The 23,816-nt window shown below is 41.0% G+C and overlaps 1 protein-coding gene across 2 annotated transcripts in view; it reads left to right on the forward strand.

The window, feature by feature from the left end:
* Positions 1-19,614, forward strand: part of DTNA (dystrobrevin alpha) — a 367,610-nt gene extending 347,996 nt beyond the window's left edge. For both annotated transcript variants that reach the window (XM_004606060.2, XM_055128331.1), the window contains 6 exons: positions 5,699-5,858; positions 7,055-7,144; positions 8,742-8,898; positions 11,144-11,276; positions 12,882-12,930; positions 15,962-19,614. In XM_004606060.2, coding sequence (XP_004606117.2) covers positions 5,699-5,858; positions 7,055-7,144; positions 8,742-8,898; positions 11,144-11,276; positions 12,882-12,899 — 558 coding nt within the window. In that variant the 3' untranslated portion in view covers positions 12,900-12,930; positions 15,962-19,614. The remainder of the gene's footprint in view (positions 1-5,698; positions 5,859-7,054; positions 7,145-8,741; positions 8,899-11,143; positions 11,277-12,881; positions 12,931-15,961) is intronic.
* The last annotated feature ends 4,202 nt before the right edge of the window (positions 19,615-23,816 follow it).

Raw genomic sequence — 23,816 nt, forward strand, 5'->3', positions numbered from 1 at the left:
CCACAAACTCGGGAACATGCCATCACTGCAATTTTGGACGTTAATATCAGGGTGCTTGGATTGAGATTGGGACATGAGTTCAGATAGTAGGGTCTCAGTAATAGTTTTTTTTAGAAAGATTACTGGAATGAGACCTGAATTCTCCTAGTCCCACCCCTTCGTTCACAGTTGTAAAATGTTGAACAAACCAATTCACTTTCTATTAATTTATTTCAAACATACTGACAATGCATGGCTCACAGGAATTAGAAGATAATGGATGCAAAATTCTTTGTTAAATGCCATATGCATGTCAGATACAAGTAGGAATATGCCTACATATGTACATGTACATATACACACATCAGTTTATAATTTTCTAATTTGACCTAGGATTTTACACACACACACACACACACACACACACACACACACACACAAACCCCACACTCACTTCTTAACATATGTCACAGTTGGGGGTCGGGAGAAGGCATCATTTCAAATTTTATCTCTTGCCCCATTCTCTTCTCTTAACATCTGGATGGCCCAGTTAACTGGGGATATTAGGGGCACACACTTCCTCCTTCTTCCAAATGAATTACAGAATATACATAGGAAAGAAGTGACTCATTTCACCAGTTTAGTTTTTACCTTCTCCGGCGCATCCTCTCTGGTGGGTATGCTACCAAGGGGTAGTGATGCCATTAATATTGAGAGGGAGGTGGGCTGGATAATACACTTCATGAATATTTAAGTGCAGTGTAAGGAATTTCTAGTGTTCAAAAACATACACTCCCAAACTGATGTTTTCCTTCTCTCTTTCTATGTATGTGTGTCTGCCTCTTTCTTTCCCTTCCTGTCCCTCTCCCCCTATCTCATTTTTTTAAAAATTAGAGATAATTTATTCTAGAAAAACAAAGTTTATTTCTCCACTTAAGCCCTTGGAAAATGACCCTCTCATTCAGGAAGAAGCCCGGGACTCTTTTCTAACATTGGAGGCTTCTCCAACCTTCCACACCTCTTTGATTTTCCACTTCCACATCAGCAAACCTGGTGTCTCTGTGCTGGCTTCCCCCCCACTCTCCATGCCCCCAAACGCTCCAGTTCACCTTATGAGATTCCAAGGCCTGGAGTGATCTCCTCCCTGCCTAATACTTTTCTGTTGGGAAATCTCCACTATTAAAATGCACGTGATTAATCCTTACCAGTCAGGCGGGAAGCATTATTTCATCTCATTGATTTCCCCATGATATTTTATACACGATTTCTTTTCAAGGCCCAATTAATGGAATTTTTCGTTATTGTGTTGCCATCAGTGAATGTGTATTGGCAGCCTCTGAAGACTTAGCGGCAGACTTCTCAGACCCTGGGGTAGAGGCATGCGATGGTGCAGACCCAGGTCCCTTTCTCTGAACTGCTCTGCCATTCCTCTAGGGTGTGTTTGATCAGCAATTAGCAAGAAAAAGGGAAGGACCAAATGTCTTTCTGGTGCTGAGTGAAAACCAAAATACATCCTGGAAAAAAATTTCTGTAATGTATGGATCTAGTCAGACTGTTTAAAAATTGATACAATGGCATGTTGAGTGGACTCCGTTGATTTATGGAAGAAGGAAAACATACATCATAGCTGGCAAACTTTAAATAGTTTGCTTCCTAGAGAATACATGAAAAATTTATTTCTACACTCCATCCTCTCTTCTCAGGAATTTTAGATCTATATATTGATCTGCATGGACCATTGTCCCTTAGGTCTTTGCTCCATTAATCATTGAGTCGTTTCCAGGAAAGGAAGTTCCCAGAGATTATTCACTCTTCTTAAATTGTTAGCAGATAGCCAGGCTTCATAGACAGGCAAGAGCCACCTTTCTGCAGGAGCTACAGCTGTAGAAAGGATAACTCCTTGGGACCACGCCAGTGCCAAGAGGCTACCACCCTTTCCAAGTAGCCCCACAAACAGGGACCCCAGCAAGCATTCCTAGGAAGCCACTCTGCATCAAACAAGTCAATTTCCTGACAAAGAGATGAGGTCACGCTTGCCCAGAATGCGACAATCCTAGATGGGAAAGTCTGTGTGAAATCTGCACTTGACCCTGAGATAACAATTTGTGCAGGTAAATGTAGGAGAATCTTTTCTCCAGCACAGAATCTTTCACCTAAATACTTCACAAAATCAAACTGCTTAAACTAGAGATTCATCTGGGAGACGGTGGCTGTAATTCATCACATATTGGTGCAATTTAGATTCATTCTGTTGATTTTCCCTTAACACAGAACCATAGCTGATTGCATCCTTTCTTCAAAACTCCTACTGGTGGTGTGTTAAGAGAAAAACAGAAAGAAGTAGGGAAAGTTGTCCATGGAGATCACACTTTAAGTAGAGAGAGCCGAAGCTGTGTCTCTTGTTAGCAGACAGACACAGTTAACAAGAGAGACCAGTGCCCTCAGAAAGGGGAAAACTTGGCTCATTGAAAAGAGGGCAGAGGAGTTAGGAGAGAAGGTCACGTCAAGCACGCATCCTAACCCAGGTTTGGTCCCTGGCACCACATATGGTTCTCTGAACCCTGCCAGGAGGGCTCCCTGAGCACAGAGACAGGATAAACCCTGAGCACTGCTGGGTGTGGCCCAAACACAGAGAGAGGGAGGGAAGGAAAGAGAAAAAAGGAAAGGAAGAAATGAAAGAGAGAGAGAGAGAGAGAGAGAGAGAGAAAGAGAGAGAGAGAAAGTTAGAAAGTCAACTTAAACACCCTGTACTAGAGGCAGTACATGTACAAGCAGGGTTGGTGTGCGAGACAGCCCCAGCACAGCCATCCACATAGTGCACTACACACCTACAAGCATTGGGTTTTGGTATGTGCCAGAATTCAGAATCTTGTATGGCATTGAATTGCAATCCTAAAACTCAAGAAACAGCCTTTCATTCGTTTGAGAAACAGCCCAAAAGGCTGTTATCTGTAAATATGAAATCGAAAAAGCAACATATGTTTTACAACAATCAGCACAACCTTTCACACACTGGACACTCATGTGACTCTCGCCACACAACCACGCAAAGGCAGTTCCAGTGGGAGCTCTAGGTCCCTATTCCATCGTGCTCATGGGTGGGTCCAAGGCTCACACCCTCCAGCCTCTGAGTAGCTGGAACATCTATGCTTCCCTCAATGTAGAAAGGAAGGATATGGTGCTTGGCCACAGTCCTGAGAGGCAGCTGTGTAGTGAGAAAGCAGGCATCTCTCCACTAAAGGCTGCCAATGCACTCAGAATTTGGGTCTCGTTATCTCCTCTGAGCCTTAGTTTGCTTAGCTGAAAACTGGGAAGAAGAAGAATATCTCATATGATTGGTAGGAGGGTTAAATGAAATATTGGGATTAAAATGCTTTGCAAACTATAAATTTGATTCCAGTATAAGCCATTATTATTCCTGATTGTTCACTGATGACTAAGAAAGTGCATGGGGAAGGGCATTAAACACTGCCCATAACCCCGAGGAACAACAGGCTCCTGTGACTGGTTCCTTGGTAAAGAGAGCAGATAAGAAAAGATGGGCCGGGAGAGAGAGCACAGCAGGTAGGGTGCTCGCATTGCATGCAACTGACCTGGGCTCAATCCCCAGCGTTTTATATGATCCCTCGAGGACTTCCTGAGTGCAGAGACAGAAGTAATGCCTGAGCATCTCCAGGTGTGCCTCCAGCCCCCCCCACCCCCCCCCCCCGCCATATCCCCTCCCCCACAAAAAGAAAAAAAGAACAATAAACCCCTCTAAGAGTTCTGCCTGTAGGCAATCCCTGCTGGGCCCTCCTAAGAGGAGGCAGCCCTCAGAGTAGTCGATGAACCTCAGTCTTCAACCTGAGCCTTCCCCACTCCCTTCCCCACCCCCTCGCACCCCACAACCGAGAGTAGCAGAGCACTGGGCCAGGACACCAGCTCAGCCACGCTGTTGCCATGTCCTGTTGCAGTTCCTCTCACCTCTCTGAGCAGCAAAGTTTACAACATATAGAATACAGATGACTATTTGCAAGGGGCTTGGAGAGAAATCAGTGAAAATCAACACTTGAGTGGCACTTTGTCGTGTAGATTTTTCACATCAGATCATGTCCGACTGACATGGGAAGCAGGGTGGGGGCTACTGTGGCAGCTCAGAAGCAGAGATTTTGTGGTTCTAAAGTTGAGCTGCCCAAGTTTGCTGGGGGAAAACCAACCCTTCCTGAGCAAGCTGGGGGCAGGCCCACAGCAAAGCCTCTCAAGCAAAGTTCCCTTCCTTGGGCCCGGACAGACCACTACAAGGTACCGTTGAGAGTGAAAATTGAAACCCTCAACCCAAAGCATCACATGAATTATTGTCTGTGTTCTGTTTGGGTGTCCTTTTTAATTCTGGAAGTTTCTTGACTTACACATTTGACTATAACGTGTGATCCTGAGCCCTGGGAAGCTAACTGCATGGCAGTAACAGGACTGATGTATGTTTTAACTGCAAGCCGCTGATTCCCCGGCACAGATCTAAATCGAATATTCCAGGGCACTAGGTACGGTGCATGCCTGGCGTTTGAATGGTTGATGGTGAATCTCTGGGCCTGGCTATGGGAAAGTCTGCACTTTCCCCAGTCAGACCCCACAGACTGAAATAGAATCAATTGATATGAACACTTAAACTGTTGTGAACGCACTTGATGGTCTTGCGTTTTCTTATGTGTGATGACATTCTTCGCAAACTAATTACTAAAAAGAGAAAAATGCCTTACCAAGCGTCCTCTCGTTGTACAGAGTAGCACTGTAGCACTGTCGTCCCATTGTTCATCGATTTGCTCGAGCAGGCACCAGTAATGTATCCATTGTGAGACTTGTTACTTTTTTGGGCATATCCAATACACCACAGGTAGTTTGCCAGGCTCTGCCATGCGGCTGGATACTCTAGGTAGCATGCCAGGCTCTCCAAGAGGGACAGAGGAATCGAATCCGGGTCGGCTGCATGCCAGGCAAACACCCTACCCACTGAGCCATGAAATTCAAGATGTGATCATTTCAGAGTAGTTTCATGGCACGGTCTGTAGTGTGGAGAATAAGAATTTTCAGCTTTTTCCTCCTTTATATTTTTTACTTATTTTAAATTCCCACTATTCTCACTGTCCTACAAAGAGAAAGTCATTTCTCCTTCAGGAAACAGAAGCCAAAAATTAAGAAACCAAGATTTCTGGTTTTTTTCCTCTTCTCCATTTAAACCCCTGAATTGCAGAGTAATTTAACAAAGTCAACTCTTACTATAAAAACTCAGAAGCTAAAAGTTTTACACCACATCTGAGACTTAAAATATATTTTATTGCATTATATCATCTGAACTATGAAATATTCATCTCAAAAAGTCTTCTAGTTATACTTAAAACTTTTTTTTTTAAGTTTTTATTCTCTGTAGAACTTCCTTCAAGGAGAAAACATACACACACTTTGTTCCATAATAAATGTGATCTCTGAGGCAGAGATTATTACAGGCTCATACCGATACCACCCTTAGCTTTCAATATACAACTGCGAACTTCGGATTATATTTTTATATGTTTTTAATTATCTATACCCACAATTTAGGTTTAGGCTTCCCCTCTCTGCTACAGAGGATTTTCTCTTGTTTAGAAATCTCATTTTTAAAGTTTTTCACTTCTCACTGAGGCCTTGCAGGTTGCGTGTGCCATTTCGTGGGAAAGCAAATTAATGACTTGCATTGTCTCTGCAGACGCAGGGGGCAGGCTCTCCTCGCTCCTCCCCCAGCCACACCATCAGCAGGCCCATCCCCATGCCTGTCCGGTCAGCATCTGCCTGTTCCACCCCGACTCACATGCCTCAGGATTCTCTCACAGGGGTCGGGGGAGATGTGCAAGAGGCGTTTGCACAAAGTAAGTGCTTGATTTGTTGTTGTTGCTGTTGTATCCTGTTACTGTTTGACAAATGAGGATCCAAGGTCTGTTGAGTGCCCCAGCTAGAGTAACCAGAGACCCCCCCCCGGAGAAGATTCTATGGAGTTCCATGATTTGTGTCAGGTCCTGGCCCGCATGCTGTTTGACCAACTATGTGAATCTGTTGTTTTTCACCTCATATGTCACCTTCCTTTGGCAATGAACTAGTTTCCCCCTTTTAAGAACAAAAACGTTTTGCTGGAAATCCTTTCACTTAAATCCCCCCAAAGTACATAAAACTTCTAAAAGATCAGAGTGGGAGGTTAGTACAGGGCTTGAGACACTTGCCTTGCATGCTATTGACCTGGGTACAATCCCCAGCACTACATGTGGCCCCCCCTGGGTTTCTTTTTTCAAATATCTGTTTGAAATGACACAATCCCAGCTCTCAGAAGGACACTGAGTCATTTCACATAAGTCCTAATGAGTGTGTTTTCTGCATCTAGTTGAAGAGGGACACAGAGTAATTCAAGTTCCCCATGGTTGTGTCTTCTGATTACAGACTCCCATGTCTTACACATTTCACATATGTATATATGAAGCATCTGACTCATTTTTCTGCAAAAAAGTATAAGAACTGGGGTATTGGGGTCTACAGTTTGCGTTTTCTTCACATTAGCAACACATCATGAACATCTTTCCAGGTCCATGCATAGAAAAGGGAAAAATATGATGATCAAAGATTTGATGAAACCATTTTCTGCATGTATGGTAATAAAGCTTCATAAAACTTCAGTTTCGCAGAAAGCATTTATCAGTATGAGACATTCTTCAAGCAAAGATAGGGAAAAGATAAAGACAGAAGAAGAAATACAAATTCTCAGTAAACATGAAATGATGTTCAACCTCACAAATAATTGTAATGACATAAATGTTAAACTTTTTTAAAAAAATCCGTTAAGTAAAAGTGACTGTCACATCAGTAACATCCAGGAATAGTGGAATAGCTAAAAATAGGCCAGCTCCACACTCATGAACAGCTTCTTGTAAGTTCCTCTGTCAGCTTGCTGTTTGGAATTGTGAGTCCTTTTGCTCAAAGGCGGTAGGATAATATTCTCTACCATAGAACAACGTAGCATGTCTAAGACCTCACTAAGAACTTAGACTATCATCATTTCATTTCTTCTTCTCTTAAGGTTCAAGAAGAAATTTAAGGAATGACTTACTCGTGGCGGCAGATTCCATCACTAACACCATGTCCTCTCTTGTGAAAGAGCTGAACTCAGGTCAGTCCCCAGCTCCCTCTCGTTTGCTGGATTTGATGCAGAAGGTCCTTATTCAGGATCAACTCATTGTTAAATATATGAATATATAAAAATATCACACAAATGTTTTCTGTCTGTGTTTAGTTGCTTAGAAGACTAGTAATTCATGCCCAATGCAGAGAAGTTTGAAAACTGTGGAGAATAAGGAAAATATTAAAATTGACTTTATGATTGCTTCTCAGCCTTTCAGCTAAGGCCAAGTATAAAGTTGACTTACAACGTTATCATCCAAATTCATTGTGAACATATATCATCATCCAGAAAGACATTGTGCTGAGGAATTTAATAGGTTCAAATGTTTTATTTACTAAATTATACTCTGCTCATGTGAAATGCATGACTATTTGTAAATATTACAAAGGTAAATTTCAGTTTATTCTCAAAGAAATATTTACCCATAAAACATGTTCCATTGGGGCTGGAGCAATAACACAGTGGGTAGGGCGTTTGCCTTGCACACGGCCGACCCGGCATCCCATATGGTCCCCTGAGCACCGTCAGGGGTAATTCCTGAGTGCAGAGCCAGGAGTAACCCCTGTGCATTGCCGGGTGTGACCTAAAAACCAAAAAAAAAAAAAAAGAGCTACATGAATTGTTATAGCACTGTCGTAGCACTGTCGTCCCCTTGTTCATCTATTTGCTCGAGCGGGCACCAGTAACATCTCCATTGTGAGACTTGTTGTTACTGTTTTGGGCGTATCAAATACACCACAGGTAGGTTGCCAGGCTCTGCCATGTGGGTGGGATACTCTCAATAGCTTGCTGGGCTCTCCGAGAGTGACAGAGGAATCAAACCTGGGTCGGCCGTGTGCAAGGCAAATGCCCTACCCGCTGTGCTACCACTCCAGCCCAACTCTATCAAATCATACTACAGTTAATTCTTAACTTTAATTGATTTTACATATTAAAATTTAAAATAAAATTTGTTGACATTTTTTAATTTGAAATTTTAACATGAGTAGGCAAATGCCAGTAACAAACATCTCATTTATTCATGAAAGCCCACCTGTCAAGTTATTTTCTGGCAGGACTATGGTCATAAAGTTGAGATTACAAGCACTATGAAAAATAAAATATCAATATTAAATTCTGGATTACTTTGTGTTTTATAGACTTTATGTTCACTCATCATAGTTGATGTCAATGAGCCCAGTGTTCTAATAAAAGTTCACTTCAAAATATAAAGTTATTTTACATGTCTTAAGAGAATAAACCACTAGTTTATTGAGATTTCCACAATAAATTTTTGAGCAAAACGGTTTCAATGAAGACTTAAAGAGATGGGAAGAAAATGGTTTTGTGATGTGTTGCAAACTGTTAAGACACAAAACTTCTTACAAAGTTACTAAGATAGAAAAGTAAAGCGTGTGCCCAGAGATTTAATAGTACTTGTCAGTATCAATTCTTGTTTTGAAAAGTTTTGACTAAATGTACCATAGTGGGTTAATGGTTTAGACAGAGCATTGGATTTATTAAGTTTAGCACCCCCTCCCTTTCTATTTTATCAGTCATGAAAAAATTGCAACAAGTCATTATTTTTTTCAATTGTACCTCCTAGAGGTGGGAAGTGAAACCGAGAGTAATGTGGATTCTGAATTTGCACACACTCAGTTTGAGGAACTGGTTCCATCACCAACCTCTGAAAAGGCTTTTCTAGCCCAAATCCATGCCCGAAAACATGGAGAAGCTTCCCCAAGCACCATGCGCAGTGACTTGTGAGTATCTTTTGCTCGAAGGTATTTTCTCAGAAACAGAACACCCTGTAGGGACCATAGGAAAATGTAAACTTGGCTGCTTAGTTTGTTTTGAAAAGGGTGATGCAGTTTTCCATTTGCACAGAAAGTTGTGACTTTCCCCTCCTCACAATTTCCAGGAAGAATCAATAATCTATGCAAATTAGTATTTGTTGAAATTAATACCCCACATGAGGCCAATTGTACATGAAATAGTATTTTTAAACTCCCTGATCATTGTAGTATTCACAGACTAGTCCAGAGGCTCTAATCGCCTAATTTCTGAATTTACCATGTATATGCCTGGAAGAGTCTGTGGTGCCGTTCAGAATGGGTATAAGCTGCAGCCTCTAAGCATTGATATAAATAAATGCAGAAAATCTCACTCTAAAGAAATCTAAGTTGAGTGACTTATTTAATATGCAGGGGCTGGAGCATAGCACAGTAGGTAGGGCATTTGCCTTGCACACAGCCGACCCGGGTTCAATTCCCAGCATCCCATATGGTCTCCTCAGCTCTGCCAGGGTTAATTCCTGAGTGTAGAGCCAGGAGTAAGCCATGTGCAGAGCCAGGTGTGACCCAAAAAGAAAAAAAAATGCATAGATTGATCCTTGATCAACTTAACTGTGCAAAGAAAGACTTTCAGCCAGTGCAACTCTGCTGGCTTCTAACAGGTGACAAAAGTCCACGATGCCCCCACTAGACATGCTGCAGCCTCGGATCAGCTACAAGCAGTCAAGCAGAAAACATCAAAGATGAGAAACAAAGACAAGAATAAGGAGTAGAAACAGGAAGCAAATCAAATGGTCCAGTGAGATAGTGAAGCTGTAGAATACCGCCCAAATTTATCATTACATGAATCTCAAAGAGTCATGAAAAGGTTGGTGAGGGGAATTACTGACCACACACACACACACACACACACACACACAAAATAATAAAACCCCTGCAGAAGGGCATTAATGCATAAGTGTGGACAATATTGAGCATTGAAGCCCACCAATATTAACTAGCTATTTTAAAGCTACATGTAAGAAATGAGCCAGAAGTCTTTCAGGTGTTCGGACTCTCCATCCCAGTAGTGTAGAAGATTGGTAATTGGGAGTTACCTCACATGTTCCAGTTCTGATCTGAGGCCCTAGACCACCCATATGAAGTCCCTGGGGTGTTGGTGGAATATTATCTACCCACATGGCTGTGGAAGTTGTGGGGACATTTCATCTTATCTAAGCTGGTCCTAAATCTACAACATAGAAATATATTGAAGAGATTAAATAACAATGACCAAGTAGAGGTTTGTGTGTTGGAATTTAAATGTCACATTCACTTTTTTTTTCATTTAGGGAAGTACTTGAATATCTGAATTATAAAATATTTCAGGACACACCCAGTTCATGTTTATAACCATACTATTTAGGTAGTGAATTTAATTTTTTTCAAACAAAGGGATTTATTTATAATAGGAATATCTAGGTGGAAATAGTGTCACACATTAATTAATGAAGTCATTCTTATCCAGTGTACATATTTAGGTAAGCAAGAGTATTCACATTTTTGGTGTGACATTGTGAGATTTTCTTTGACTAAAAAACAAGCAGGTGGGTACAATGCAAATAAAGTTTTGAACAAATATCCTTAATGACTTTTCACTAGAGGGCTCACTTTCCTCATAGAAAATGGTTTTAGATTTCTTTATAATCTTCATGATGGAAAACAGAGTTTCCAAATGAGAAGCCTGCTTTTTACAGAGACAGAGTGATAGTACAGTATATAGGGTGTAAATATAGCTGCCTTGCACTCAGCTAATCGGGTTCAATCCCCAGCATCCCATAGGAACTCTGAGCCCCATCAGGAGTGATCTCTGAGCGCCACCGGCTATAACCAAAAATATACAAAGTTAAATAAGTCAGGCTTATCTTTTATTTTTTTCCAGCTTGGTGAACATTTAGATTTACATTCCTAAAAGTCTTCAAAAACTCATAGATGACCAAGGATCATCAGACTTCAGTAGAAGATATAGACTTGCAAGAAGATATAGGTCATTAACTTCTTCAAATCACTTCAAATCAGTCTTCTTTTACCTAACAGAAAACTTTTAAGTTTGAAGCAAAAATGTGAAATGTAGAACTTCGTACATATACTCACCTAAACCTAGCTCACACCTAAATTCCACTCAGATTTTCCTTCAAGATTTCCTCCCTAAGGTTACCTATGATTTCTTCTCCAGGGTTACAGAAGATGGGGATCCCTACGTGCGGCCTGAAGATGAAAACTATGAGGAGGACTCAGTCCGGCAGCTGGAGAATGAGCTTCAGATGGAGGAATACCTGAAACAGAAGCTGCAGGATGAAGCCTACCAGGTATGAGGAGCCAGCCCCCCATCAAACACCCACTGCTGCTGCCTTGTCCCTGGTGGCTGGGGGCTTTACATTACTCAGAGAATCAGTGATATCTCCTTCCTTCCCCCCACCCTTTTCTGGAATATTCTGACTGCCTTCCTTAGTCCATGTGTTCTAGATAGTAAACATTTCCAATACCTTTTTAGAACTGCCATTCACTAGGTCTTCTTATAAATCCTGGTCTGGAAAATTAGGAGACATTGTTCCATTAGCAGAAACATGGTGACTAACCAGTTATATTCCTACAGGTTCATGAAGGAAGATACTTTTTTGTGTACATTTGTTAAGGTACAGACAACAAGGCACAAGGAAATGGGGATAACACAAATCTGTCTCCTCTTTTGAATCATTTGTCCTCAGCCTCCCTCGCTGCCCAGCTCACACCAAATGTCAATAAAGTAGTGAGGAAGTACTTCTCCTCTGAGAAGTCACTAAACAAACACATGCAACTGGAAATGAATATAATAAATATCACATTCTAAAGGGACTCCATTTTCCCCATGAATATGGCTATAAGGCAAGTTATTTTTTTCTGCTATTCCCTTCCCTGTGTTTCATCAGTTTGGGGGAAGTTAGGGGTTATCTGCCTGGTTGAGACCCACCTCCAGGTCTAGTGGGTCTGTTTACCCTGTCAGACTTTCTCTGAAGTGGTCAGGTAACCTACTTCCATGCTTCCATGTCCCCTACCCAGACATCAGTAGTGACCCTCTCTCTCTGCTCTTTCCTTTGCTAACAAAGTATCAACATCTGAGAAATAGAAGAAGAAGATACTTAAAGAGTTGACACATTCCACCCATACAGCAGGGAATTTGGAGCAAATAGACCCTACTCCCGACAACATAATACACACATTTTTCCTCTTAAGGATGTTAAACTGAAAAGGCTAATGAAATACTCCAATTTCAGAAGCAATTTAAGTTATACATAAGCAAAATACATATAGCATCAGTGATTCTGTATGTAGAGTCATGTTCCATCTGAAGTACAGACCCACTAGATCATTCTTCATTTGCATCTTCTTATGCCTTATCCATAGAAGGAAACTAGCCTGTAATGAAGCTTCCAGGTATCCCTGGGAAATCTCGGGTGGCGTTCTACACATGTCTCGTTTGGCTCAACTGCATAAAGGGCGAGAGGGATGTGATTGAGTAATCAGCGTCTGGTTCATACTATAATGGTACTTAGTAGGCTTCTCTCAGAGTTTATCTCAGTTTCTGGATTTGGGTGACAATAGTAACAGGGTTTCTTGTTTGCCTCCCTTTAAAACAAACAGGCATAACAGGTTAAAATTCTGTTAGTATCTTAAGATCCTGTTGGAGAAGCACCGCCCTTTGTGTACCTGCATTCCAGATGTGTACCCTGAAAAACATTGAGTGGTTTTCCCAGGATGTTCTGTGAGCATGTGGTTGTTTGAATATTAGGTAATCAGAATACTATCTTCAATCATTGGACTTCTCCCTCTTTCTCTATTCTTCTGCATGGCTTTCAACCAAATAATTCACCCGCTTGATTGCATCACAGACTTGACATATCACCTTTCTTGTTTATGTCCTTTGTCACCCACAGGTCAGCTTGCAAGGTTGAATACAATATCCTTTTATCACTCTCCTCTCAAGTAAGTACCACCTTATTTAAGAGGAATTGTAGCCACTGTTCACTGAATTCTGATAACTTGTAACCTGAATTCACGATCACTCTCTCTTAAGTATTTCCATGTGCTCAAATATCATACATTCCTTCTCCCTTTCTGATATCAAGAATACTGCTGGTTCATGAATATTTTATTTTGTTTTATTTTATTGCATTGGAGGTTTGTCAGACAATCTTAGGAGTTGACTCTTGGCTCTATTGATTAGGAAAGTTAGGACAAGAGTGTCTAATGCCCCAGACATAATCTTGCCTATGAAGCCACATCATCAATCCATAGCAGCATCCAAATGCACAGCCTTCTAGCACCTGAGATGGAAAAGTTCAAGTTATCACTATACTTACCATTGTTCAGTTCCTTGATCATATAATATCCAAAGCCCAATAATCAAATATGTGTATCTCTTAACAGTAAAACTAAAACCATATATTATTAAAGAAAAAAAGCCATGACATAAAGTAGAACTTTTATAGCTATATGTTTTTGAAGTAGCCGATTCTAATTATACTTCGTGGGATTTTTCAAAATGTAAATTAGTTTAAATACCACTGTATGGTATATGATCTTCAGCAACCCCACTGAGGTTTTCCTGCATGCAAAATACATGCAAAATCCTCAAATTTTTGTCAATGTAGAGAGAATAGCAGTTGGCCTGGATGTTGATCTGAGTGAAAAGCAAATCACTTGATCTTAAGTATCCTAACTACAATTTGAGCAAAGTATTGAACTTCTAGAAATAGAGCCTCCCTTTTCATTGTACAATATACTAATTTCATAGAAGAGCCATCTTCGTAGTTTATAACCCTAAGAGGACAGTTTTAAAGGCACTTCACATAGTAGCAGACCCACTATTTTTTTACACATAGAAATGCCTGCCACTCTGCTTGGTGTTTTACCAGCAATTCAATCTCTGGGATCTACTGTTAGTGTTGTGTAGAGTTATATAAGCACATGAGAGTCCCAGGACACAGAATAGTTTTTTCTCTCTTATACTCATTTTAATCAATTTATCTAGTGGACAGGGGGCCCCTAAACTGTTTTCAGGGAGCTCCAGGGTCACTACTATAAATACTCAGCAAATAAAACTTGGTAGTTTAGTGTTATGCCCAAGGATGCAGTGCCGTTGAGGTCCTGTAGTGCGAGGGACCACCAAACCTCCCTACTGGTGCTTTGGACCTCTTGGACTGCACACAGAAACCCTCAGGAGGTCTTGTAATGCTGCGGATCAGACCTGGGTTAGGGCACATGTGCCTGCCCTAGCTACAAGTTCCATCTTTGACAGCTCTTTAACTGCATTGTCCCATACATCTATGTGATGGCTTTGGTTCTACATCATAGCCATTTAGATGTTTCCTGTTTTAGTTCTAAAGTAATACAATTTCATAGTCATTTGGCTGCCTACATTAGTTATACAGCATTTACGAGCTATGGACTCCCATTAGTCTACAGTGCAGTTGATTGTGAACTCAACTAAGGCTACCTAGCTTTAAGAGGGCATATATATCTCCTAAATGACATTCAATTAGTAAAACAATACATTTTAACCTGAGTTCTACTCATACCCTCCTGTTTCACAGTAGGCAAGTAAAATGTCATATTTTCTTATTAAATAGACTGCTGAAAATAGATCTTATATTTTGTTGGTGTGAAAGGAAGGAGTTTTTTGACCACATTCTATTCCCTTTCCTTCAGATCTGAGAATGTTAAGCCACATACTCTCCTGATTGATTATGAATACAGAAATTCCCAGGAGTGTCTTCTAAAAATATTCATTCCAGTTATTTTTTTTTAAAAAATCCCCAAAGGGGCAAGCTTTTTCCCTTAGTAGCATTTTTATCCTCTTAGCTCCAGCAGTTTGATCATTTTTTTTTGTTCTGTGTGTTATTTAAACATCAGTAGCTACTTCCTTGAAAAGTGTATTTTTAAGTCATCCAATAGAATGTCCTTGACATATGGCCAGATAAAACTGGCATTTGGTTCTTTTACATAAATTCCAAAGATTTTAGTATACTCAAAGTGTATGGGCCATTTTTAAATCTTTCGTTGCCAATCTGGCACCAGAAAATTAAAAAGTTATAACCTCTACCCTTTTACTGTACTGTGGCCTACCTAGCTGGCAACCCACAGTACTCAGCCTACACTAGGTTGGAAAATCAGGGAAAAAGTCACCTAAGACCTGATGAAAAAATTCACTAGCTTCTGGAGTGATTCATCTTTGAAGCTTTCCACATTAATGCAACCAAGAAATCCAGGTGATATTTAAAAGTTTGTACAGAAACTGTTTGGTAAGAAGATGGCTCAAAGGATTAGAGAGCATGCCTTGTATGTGTGAGCCCCAAAATTTGATTCCCAGCATAGTCTACCTTCTGAGCACCATTAGGCACATTCCTGGTGGTCCTAAGCAGCTGAACCCCAAAATCAAATCATTCAGCCCAGTTTTATAAGTATTACTGAGAGTAGCCTCCTGAGAATTGCTTTGGATGCCCCACCCAAAAACATGTATTTGTGGAGCCAGAGAGATAAAGGCAGGCCTTGCGCGTGCCTGCAGCAGCCCCAACCCTGGTTTAAATCCCCAGCATCACATGTGGTTTCTAGAGTACCACCAGGGGTCTCTCCTGAGCACAGAGAAAATAATAGTCCTTGTCTTCCACCAGATGTGGCCCAAACTCTAATATATCTGTTTGGACTTTCTGGTTGTGCTCTAAATTAAGAGAAAAATGTGGGAGACCCAGTCTCTGCTCAAAGAGCCTTTGTCCTCTTTGAAAATAACTAGTCACTCTTGCTCGAGTGCTAATAGGAGCAGAGAGTAAATTTTAATTTATTGCAGTTTGGTTCACCACTTTGGAAGAGACAGCATTGTCATAGGAAGGGAAAAGAGAGAGAGAGAGAGAGAGTGTATTTGTGTGTGCATGTGTGTGCGCTTGGAGGAAGGGCTTCAGCACCCTAATTTAGAGAACAGTTTTCATCTTTAAAAAAATTACACATTCCTTATTCCCAGGCAAGCTATAGTCAGACAGATGATGAAGGTAACATGAAAACTGATGATGAAGGAAAGCGCTGTGCACACCCACAGAGGAGAAGACAGCAGCCTGGCAGCAACCTCATCGAAGAGAGAAATCACCACCATTCGCACCCGCTCCCAGCAGACCCCCATCCCTAAGATGTGTTCTGCCGACCATAGTGCAGCTAACTTATTTGTTCTAAAATTTGTAGTCCGTAGGTGTGTGTTTGGAGAAGAAAAACAAACAAAAACAAGATTTCTGTTGGATGCTAATATAGCTACATCTTCTGTAACATGACTCATCCCCTGGTTAAAATTAAACAGGCTGAAACCCCAGCTGCCGTTTGTCACAGTGGCAGTGTTAACAAGCATCTCAAACCTTTGCACATGATACTGAACCTGTTCTGTTTACAATGACACTATTAATAACTGTTTATAGCTAGAAATGTGATTTCTGGAATTCTTTGAGATTTTAGCAAAACTGTTTCTTATACACTGTACATTTTGTCCCCGTGGCAATTGGAAAAAATAAAACCACTAGCAGATAGTCACTGAAACCCTAAAGGATTTGGTTCCTGAGTAGTCAGGCTCAGAGCTTGGACACCAAGAAGGCCTGTGGCCTGTATCACCCGCTATTGTCACCAAGTCTCTAAGTGAGGACTTGGACTGAGCATACCAAGAAAATCCAGGCTCGGGGGCCTCTTTCCAACCTGGGGTATTTTTTTTTCTTTCAAGATACTCTAATGAATCAGCCATAGAACTTAGTGTAAATATTTTTTCCGAATAGATATCATATTCAAAACAAAAAAAGGCAACATTCAAATGATATAGAATCTAGTTTTTAAAATCAGCACAGATCTTCTTAAAAACTGTGAACTATGTTTTGAAATACTCGTTACTAAGCTGTTTATAAACCACAGGTGCCATAAGATCCACAATGGACTCAAGTTCTCCACACCCTTCCATGGTCTTGTTCCTCTCGTCGTAGCTTTAGGGAGCATGCCTCTAACCGCACTGCTCATTCATTCACAAGTTCCCTTATCAGGTTGTTTGGAGGCCTTCAGCTTTAAATGTACAGGCTTAAAGTGCGCTTGCAAACGTTCGCTATCCTTTCCTTTCTGAATGTGTATTGCCTTAGCCTGCTACCTGATGTTCTGCATGCAGCCTTCTGTGGTCATGTGAGAGGAAATAGGTACAAGTGGGATTTTGCACTCAATGAAAAGCCTACGTGCAAAAGGACTGTAGGAGAAGGGAGTATGAAAGATACTGGGGTTGGTCTTCTCTGATGGCCCTCCTTGGGGGGAGAGGGGAGGGGCTGGCGCACAGAGGAACTCCCTTAGAGATTTTGGCAAAATTGAAAGTAATCATCTTTTGCCTGTTTCAAGATTTGGTAACACTAAAAACAACTTGCAACATACTAGGGTACAGTAAGTAGCTTTGCAGCTTCTCTGGAATTCCTTTTTCCTTTAAAAAAAAAAAAAGAACATTTTAGACACCAGTTGTCAAAGGGTGTTTCCGGGACCAGCAGCATCCTCATCACCTGGAAATTTATTAGAAACAAACACTGTGCCCCAATCTAGGGTTTACAGAATCAGAAACTCTGGAGGTCAAGCCCAGAAATCTGCATCTTAATAAGACCTGCAGGTGACTAATAGATAGTACAGGCTGAGAAACACTGCTATAGAATAAAATTACATCATAAAAATGTCTGTCAAAGCCTTAGTCGAAATTAGTAAGAGGTTCTGAGTCAACCTCAAAGCTGTTGCAACTTATTTTGCTTTCAGGGCTGACATACACTTTTTTCCTACCCCGCCTAGTTCATAGCTGGTGGGTGTCCAGCTGAGAACAGATCTGATATATTCAAGCTTCCTCTTCAAGATGTCCCTGTCTCTGCAGTTGGTCACACGCCTATCTCCTTAGCTACCCTTTGGGACAAAATCGCTTGCCTGGGAGCTTGTACAGCTCTTGGTTGGCCTTAGTAAGGAACCCATTCCAGCCATGGATGGAATTCACCCTATTCCCCTCCAGAGAACCAGCCTGACAGACGCCCTAGAGAACAGGCTGATACCAAAGTGGCACAACTGCACAGTTCTCAGATTTCTTTGCACAGATGGATTTGATTGCGGGTTTTGTTGGTCGAGTTTAATGTTTATCTCCTTCCCACTGCCCATTCGCTGTTGGAGCTGCACATCTCTAGATGGTGCAGGTGGCCACGCGTGCCTCATACTCAGCACTTAAAACCACTACATCCCAGCTACCTACATTGCCGTCAGCTCTAAGATATCGCCAGGTTGTTCTTGAACACAGAACTCTGGCCCTGTGGTCATGAACCTCAAACTGGAAGGAGCTGATCTATATTGTCACTTTGTCTTTCTACATAGATGTTTGTCGAAGGTGTGAACTTGTTTTACTGATAACCTCCCCCCTTGTCATAGCTTTCATTGACAGCTTCGTCACCAGTGGTTGATTCCAGCGTACAAAGCCACTGCAAGGACTCTGGAAATTGCTGCCCATGACCAATTCCTGACTAACCAGCCACCTTTTCTTTCTCTTAGCTCCGCGTCAGCACTGAGACCAGACTCAAGCACCCCTGTCCTGTAACCGAGACAAAATGGCGTGTATTATTTTGGGGTTTTGTATTTTTGGGTGGCTTTATTTCCTTGGCTCTCCAAATTTACTTTTGGGGCCTGTCCTAAGTGCATACCCAGTAGGTTTTCTCTGCCCTGTCCATTAGATACCATTATATCTCCCAGGGGGGCGTTTATTTCTTTCCACGATGAATTCCACACCCATCCCCATCAGAGATGATGGCCTATTCTTGAGCACAGGTCTAACACAACCACTCCCTCCCACGCAGAACCACGTCAATGAGGGAGGAAAGAGGGTGAAACCTACTATATGGGATTCAGGAATCAGTTGTGTGGTTGGTCTGGATGGAAGTCGGGGTAAGTTTGGTTGGTCCGAGAGAGATGTGCTGGAGATTGTGAAAAAAATGGATTCTTGAATGATCTATTTTAAGGCAGGGAAGGTTCCTTTGTAAGTAGTAATGTGAACTGAATTGCATAAGAGTGTGGCCTTTGTTGTGATATACTCTGTATTTTCTTATATGCATGAGCCAAAGTGTTGCATCATAAGTTAGCACTGATGTCTACTTTTATTTTGATCATCTTTGTTCACCCTTATTAGTTCTTGGCTGTTAACTGTAGATAGCCCTTGTAAATACAGCAACCTTCGGTTGCTGCAATCACTTTGGTTGATTCCACACAAGGAGCCACAAACAAAAACTACACTGTGTCCTCAGAAGATAGGGTATTTTTACTTTTGAACCAAAAAGAAAAAAAAAAAGAAGCATTACATCTTAAGGCTAATTAACTGTAAGGCATTTTTAATTATGACTACTGTAATTTGACACCGTTTGAAATAACAAATTCAGAGACACTAAAAATTTCACAATATTCATTGGTATTGTAATAAAACTACTATTGTATGGATTTTTTTGTAATGCTGTTAAGTATTGTTTTGTGTGTGTATGTGTGTGTTGGAACCTCCTGGGGACATGTTCTATTTTGAAGTGATTAAACTATTTAATTGTGTGTCTATATTTTGGAATGAAATTATTTCTTCATTAAAAAATGTTTTTTTAAATGCTATAGCTTTTGTATTTTATTCCCTTGCTTCCGTGTATCCTTAAAGCTACTTGGAATAATCTGCCTTCTCTTTTGAATAAAATAAGTCCACACTTGCGGCATGAAACAGACCTATAATAAGTCATATAAAACCTATGATTAGGTTTTCAGCACCTGAGGCAAAATCTTTCCCTGTCTAAAGACATAATTTTTTTATTTTAATGAGATACCATTCTGTTGTTTATGGAAAGCCTTGTTATAATCATGTGGTAGTGAGTGTGAGATGCACATAATAACCTCCCTGGTGTAACTTCTCTAGAGCTTACTATAGATCAGATTCTGATATCACTACTTCCTGTTACTGCACTTGGTCCTTTGAACCTGTAATATCTAGTCAGATAATTGAAAAATATTAAGGGCTCAGCATTGATTTTTTTTTTTCAGTGAATGAATTACGTTTGTTTTGACTGTGCTAGCACTAGTGACAAAGAAGAGTGAGCCTGCCCTGGAGGTCAGAGAAGTGGTAGCAACAAGAATCAACATACACTTAACAAGGAAAGGACCAACTCCAGTTGTAGAGAATTTAGTCATCCCTTCATTTTTGTTTCTCGTCCACAATTCCTATGAGCCCCTTGTAATGGAAAAGTGCATATTTTCTTTCCTAAGGAGCCAATTTCATTTGTAGAACCAAAAACACAAGAAAGTTGGGAGGGGCGTTGCCTTGCACACAGAAGACCCAAGTTTGATCCCCAACCCAGGTTCGATCCCCGGAAGCATATATGGTTCACCCATGTACCACCAGGAGTAATTCCTGAGTACAGAGCCAGAAGTGAGCCCTGAGCACTGACTGCTATGTGTGACCCAAAGAGTAAAAAAAAAAAACCCTTGGGGGCTCCACAATTTCATGAATGTAATCTAGGGGACGTCTAACTTGGAATGGTGTTGAAAATCTGTGCTCCCAGTGTCAGTCTGAGGCTAATATAGACTCCACAAATAACCCCAAGCTTGGTCTTAAAGGAGGCTAAGAGACAACGGGGCAGTACCTGGGCATGTGGTGAAATATATAACCTTTAATATAATATAGGTCTTTAATATAAACAGTTTCCACCAGTCTAATTAAGTATGAAATATGTTACTCATCTTGTTAATTTAGGGTCTAGTAGTGTTACTAAAGAATGTTTGAGATATATGGGAATCCTCTGATACTTTTAATAAAACAACACAAATGCTCAGTTTTACTATTTAAAATAAACCCACAGAATGAACCATACTTAATCCTATGCTAAGTTCCTCCTTGATTGGAAAGTAGAAGAGAAAGAAACTCCCCAGCAAGGTCTTCTTCACTGCATTAAAAGTTTATTGGAGGGGCTGGAGCGATAGCACAGCAGATAGGGCATTTGCCTTGCACGCGGCTGACCCAGGTTCGATTCCCAGCATCCCATATGGTCCCCTGAGCACCGCCAGGGGTGATTCCTGAGTGCAGAGCCAGGACTAACCCTTGTGCATCGCTGGGTGTGACACAAAAAGAAAAAAAAAGTTTACTGGAAAGTAGTAACCTGATGAGATCATTCTGTTTGGATAGATTGAAAATAGGGTAAGGGAGTCCCTGAAGGAATACTTTGGTCCAGAAACCAACAGCATGAGTATCTCCCGAGAGCTAGATACAAATGCAGAATTTCAGGCTCCAAATCAGGGCTGCTTGGATTAGGAATCAGGTGCTGGGAACAAAAGGCTGAGACAGGGTGAGGAGAAAGGCAGAATGGGCAAGTAGCAGGGCCCTGGTTCCCTAACACAGGACTCCTGTAACTCCTGTAATTCCACTCTTCCTCCTGAAGGAAACATCTCAAGGGATGTTTGTCCTGATATATACTAATAACGCCCTTGGATATGTAAAAGTTTAGCCTACGTAAATTAAGATAAGCAGTTGACCAAAGAATGTTGCTGTTCTAATGATTCCTGGTCTAAGCAATAAGTGTTGAAAGTGTAGAGAGGTAGGGCTCTCCATCCTGGAGGCTGTTAAAGAAAGAGCCTGGAGCCAGGGGGCTTGCTGCTATCTTGTTTCCTTAATCCTCTGTGGCATCCCTGATTCATCCCTGTTCACCCTGCAAATAGCACCCAAAGTTGAAGCAGTAGAAGAGTCAGACTGAATCAGCATAAAACTGACAACCGTAAAAACCCAGAGCTGACATAATTTGTTTGAAGGCAGAATGGTGAGTGTGATTCTGGGTAATTGTTAATCAAAGTGTAATTGTAAATTTTCTAATCATTTTTACTTTCATTAATATTTAGTATAAAAATATAAGCATGAGTATTAAAGTTAAGTCTTTTAGAGAACCAGTATACTTTACTGTGTATCACATCCCCAGCCCCAGGAACCAATATTTTATGCACTGGTTTTTGTACCACTGAAATTCTGGAATATATTTGCACTGTTACATTAATGTTGTATCTACAGTAACCTGATGTCTTGTTCACACATTTATCTTCAAAATATTCTAAAATCTGTGAATAATAAATTACGTTGGTTACACTGTTAATATTACATGCTTCTGAAACATAGGTGACAAGACATAATATTGTCTATGTTAGTAAAATACCAAAATCAACTTACTGCATGATGGATGATAATAGTGGTAATAAGGGTGATAATAGTGATAATAAAGGGGCACTTAAACTAATGGCATGATAGAGTATACCAAAATACTAAAATTGAGATTTATTTTATTTTATTCTTTAATTAGTGAATCACCATGAGGGTACAGATACAGATTCACACATGTTAGAACTTATTTTTCCCTCATACAATGTTCACAAACACATCCCTCCAGTGCCCATTCTCCACCACCAATAAACCCAGTATCCATACCCCCCCATCTCATTCCCCCCCCACCCCACCCTGCCTCTGTGGCAGGGTATTCCCTTTTGATCTCTCTCTCTCTCCAATTGGGTGTTGTGGTTTGCAATAGGGGTATTGAGTGGCCATTGTGTTCAGTCTCTAGTCCACTTTCAGCATGCATCTCCCTTCCCGGGTGGGATCTCCAACCACATTTTACTTGGTGTTCCCTTCTCTATCTGAGCTGCCTTTTTCCCCAGCAAGTGAGACCAGCTTCCAAGCCATGGAGCCAACCTACTGGTACCTATTTCTACTATTCTTGGATATTAGTCTCCTATTTTGCTATTTTATATTCCACAGATGAGTGCAATCTTTCTATATCTGTCTCTCTCTTTCTGACTCATAAAATTGAGATTTTTCTTTAAAGAAACAAAACACAGGGGTCAAAGATATAGTACAGGGATTATGGCATTAACCTTTCATGTGACTGACCCCAACAATCCCACTGAATACGGTCTTCCAGCACCACCAGGCATGATCCCTGAGCTCAGAGCCTGAAGTAAGCCCTGGTTGTGGTCCCAAAACAAATGATAAAATGCAATGTCGAGAAAAAGAATATATAAAGTAAAAACAAACTTCTATAGGCAGTTTTTAAGAGCTTGTTATTGATAAACAAGTTACAGTAAGCCATACGTGGCTTTGGGGTATAAAGCAAGAGAATCGCTTCTAAAGACATGAACATGACTGACTCAGGAAATTTAAGAAGAGGCTTTTGCTTTAAGAATTGAAGTCTCTTGGTCACTGTTTCTTTTTTCTTTTTTTTTTTTTGTCACTGTTTCTTTTGAGGTGCAGAAGCTTCTCACTCTGAACAAGAACTGAGTGTTCCTTTGTGGAATATAAAGCAACATAATGGGAGACTAACACCCAAGGATAGTAGAGATAAGGACCAGGAGGAGTCCTCCATGGCTTGGAAGCTGGCCTCACATGCTGGGGGAAAAGGCAGCTCAGATAGAGAAGGAACCACCAAGGATGTTTGGAGGGCTCACTCGGAATGGGAGATGCATGCTGAAAGTAGACTATAGACTGAACATGATGGCCACTTAATACCTGTATTGCAATAACACCCAAAAGGAGAGAGAGAGTAAAAGGGAATGTGCTTGCCACAGAGGCAAGGGGAGGGGTCACAGATGGTGTGGGGGTGGTGGGAGGGATACTGGGAACATTGGTGGAGAATGGCACTGGTGAAGGGATGGGTACTCGACCATTGTATGACTGAAACTTAATCACGAAAGTGTGTAAGTTTTTTCTTTTTCTTTCCTTTTTTTTCTTTTTAGGTCACACCTGGTGATGCACAGGGGTTATTCCTGGCTCTGCACTCAGGAATTACTCCTGG

Source organism: Sorex araneus, chromosome 2, assembly GCF_027595985.1.
Source record: "Sorex araneus isolate mSorAra2 chromosome 2, mSorAra2.pri, whole genome shotgun sequence".
Taxonomy (NCBI): domain Eukaryota; kingdom Metazoa; phylum Chordata; class Mammalia; order Eulipotyphla; family Soricidae; genus Sorex; species Sorex araneus.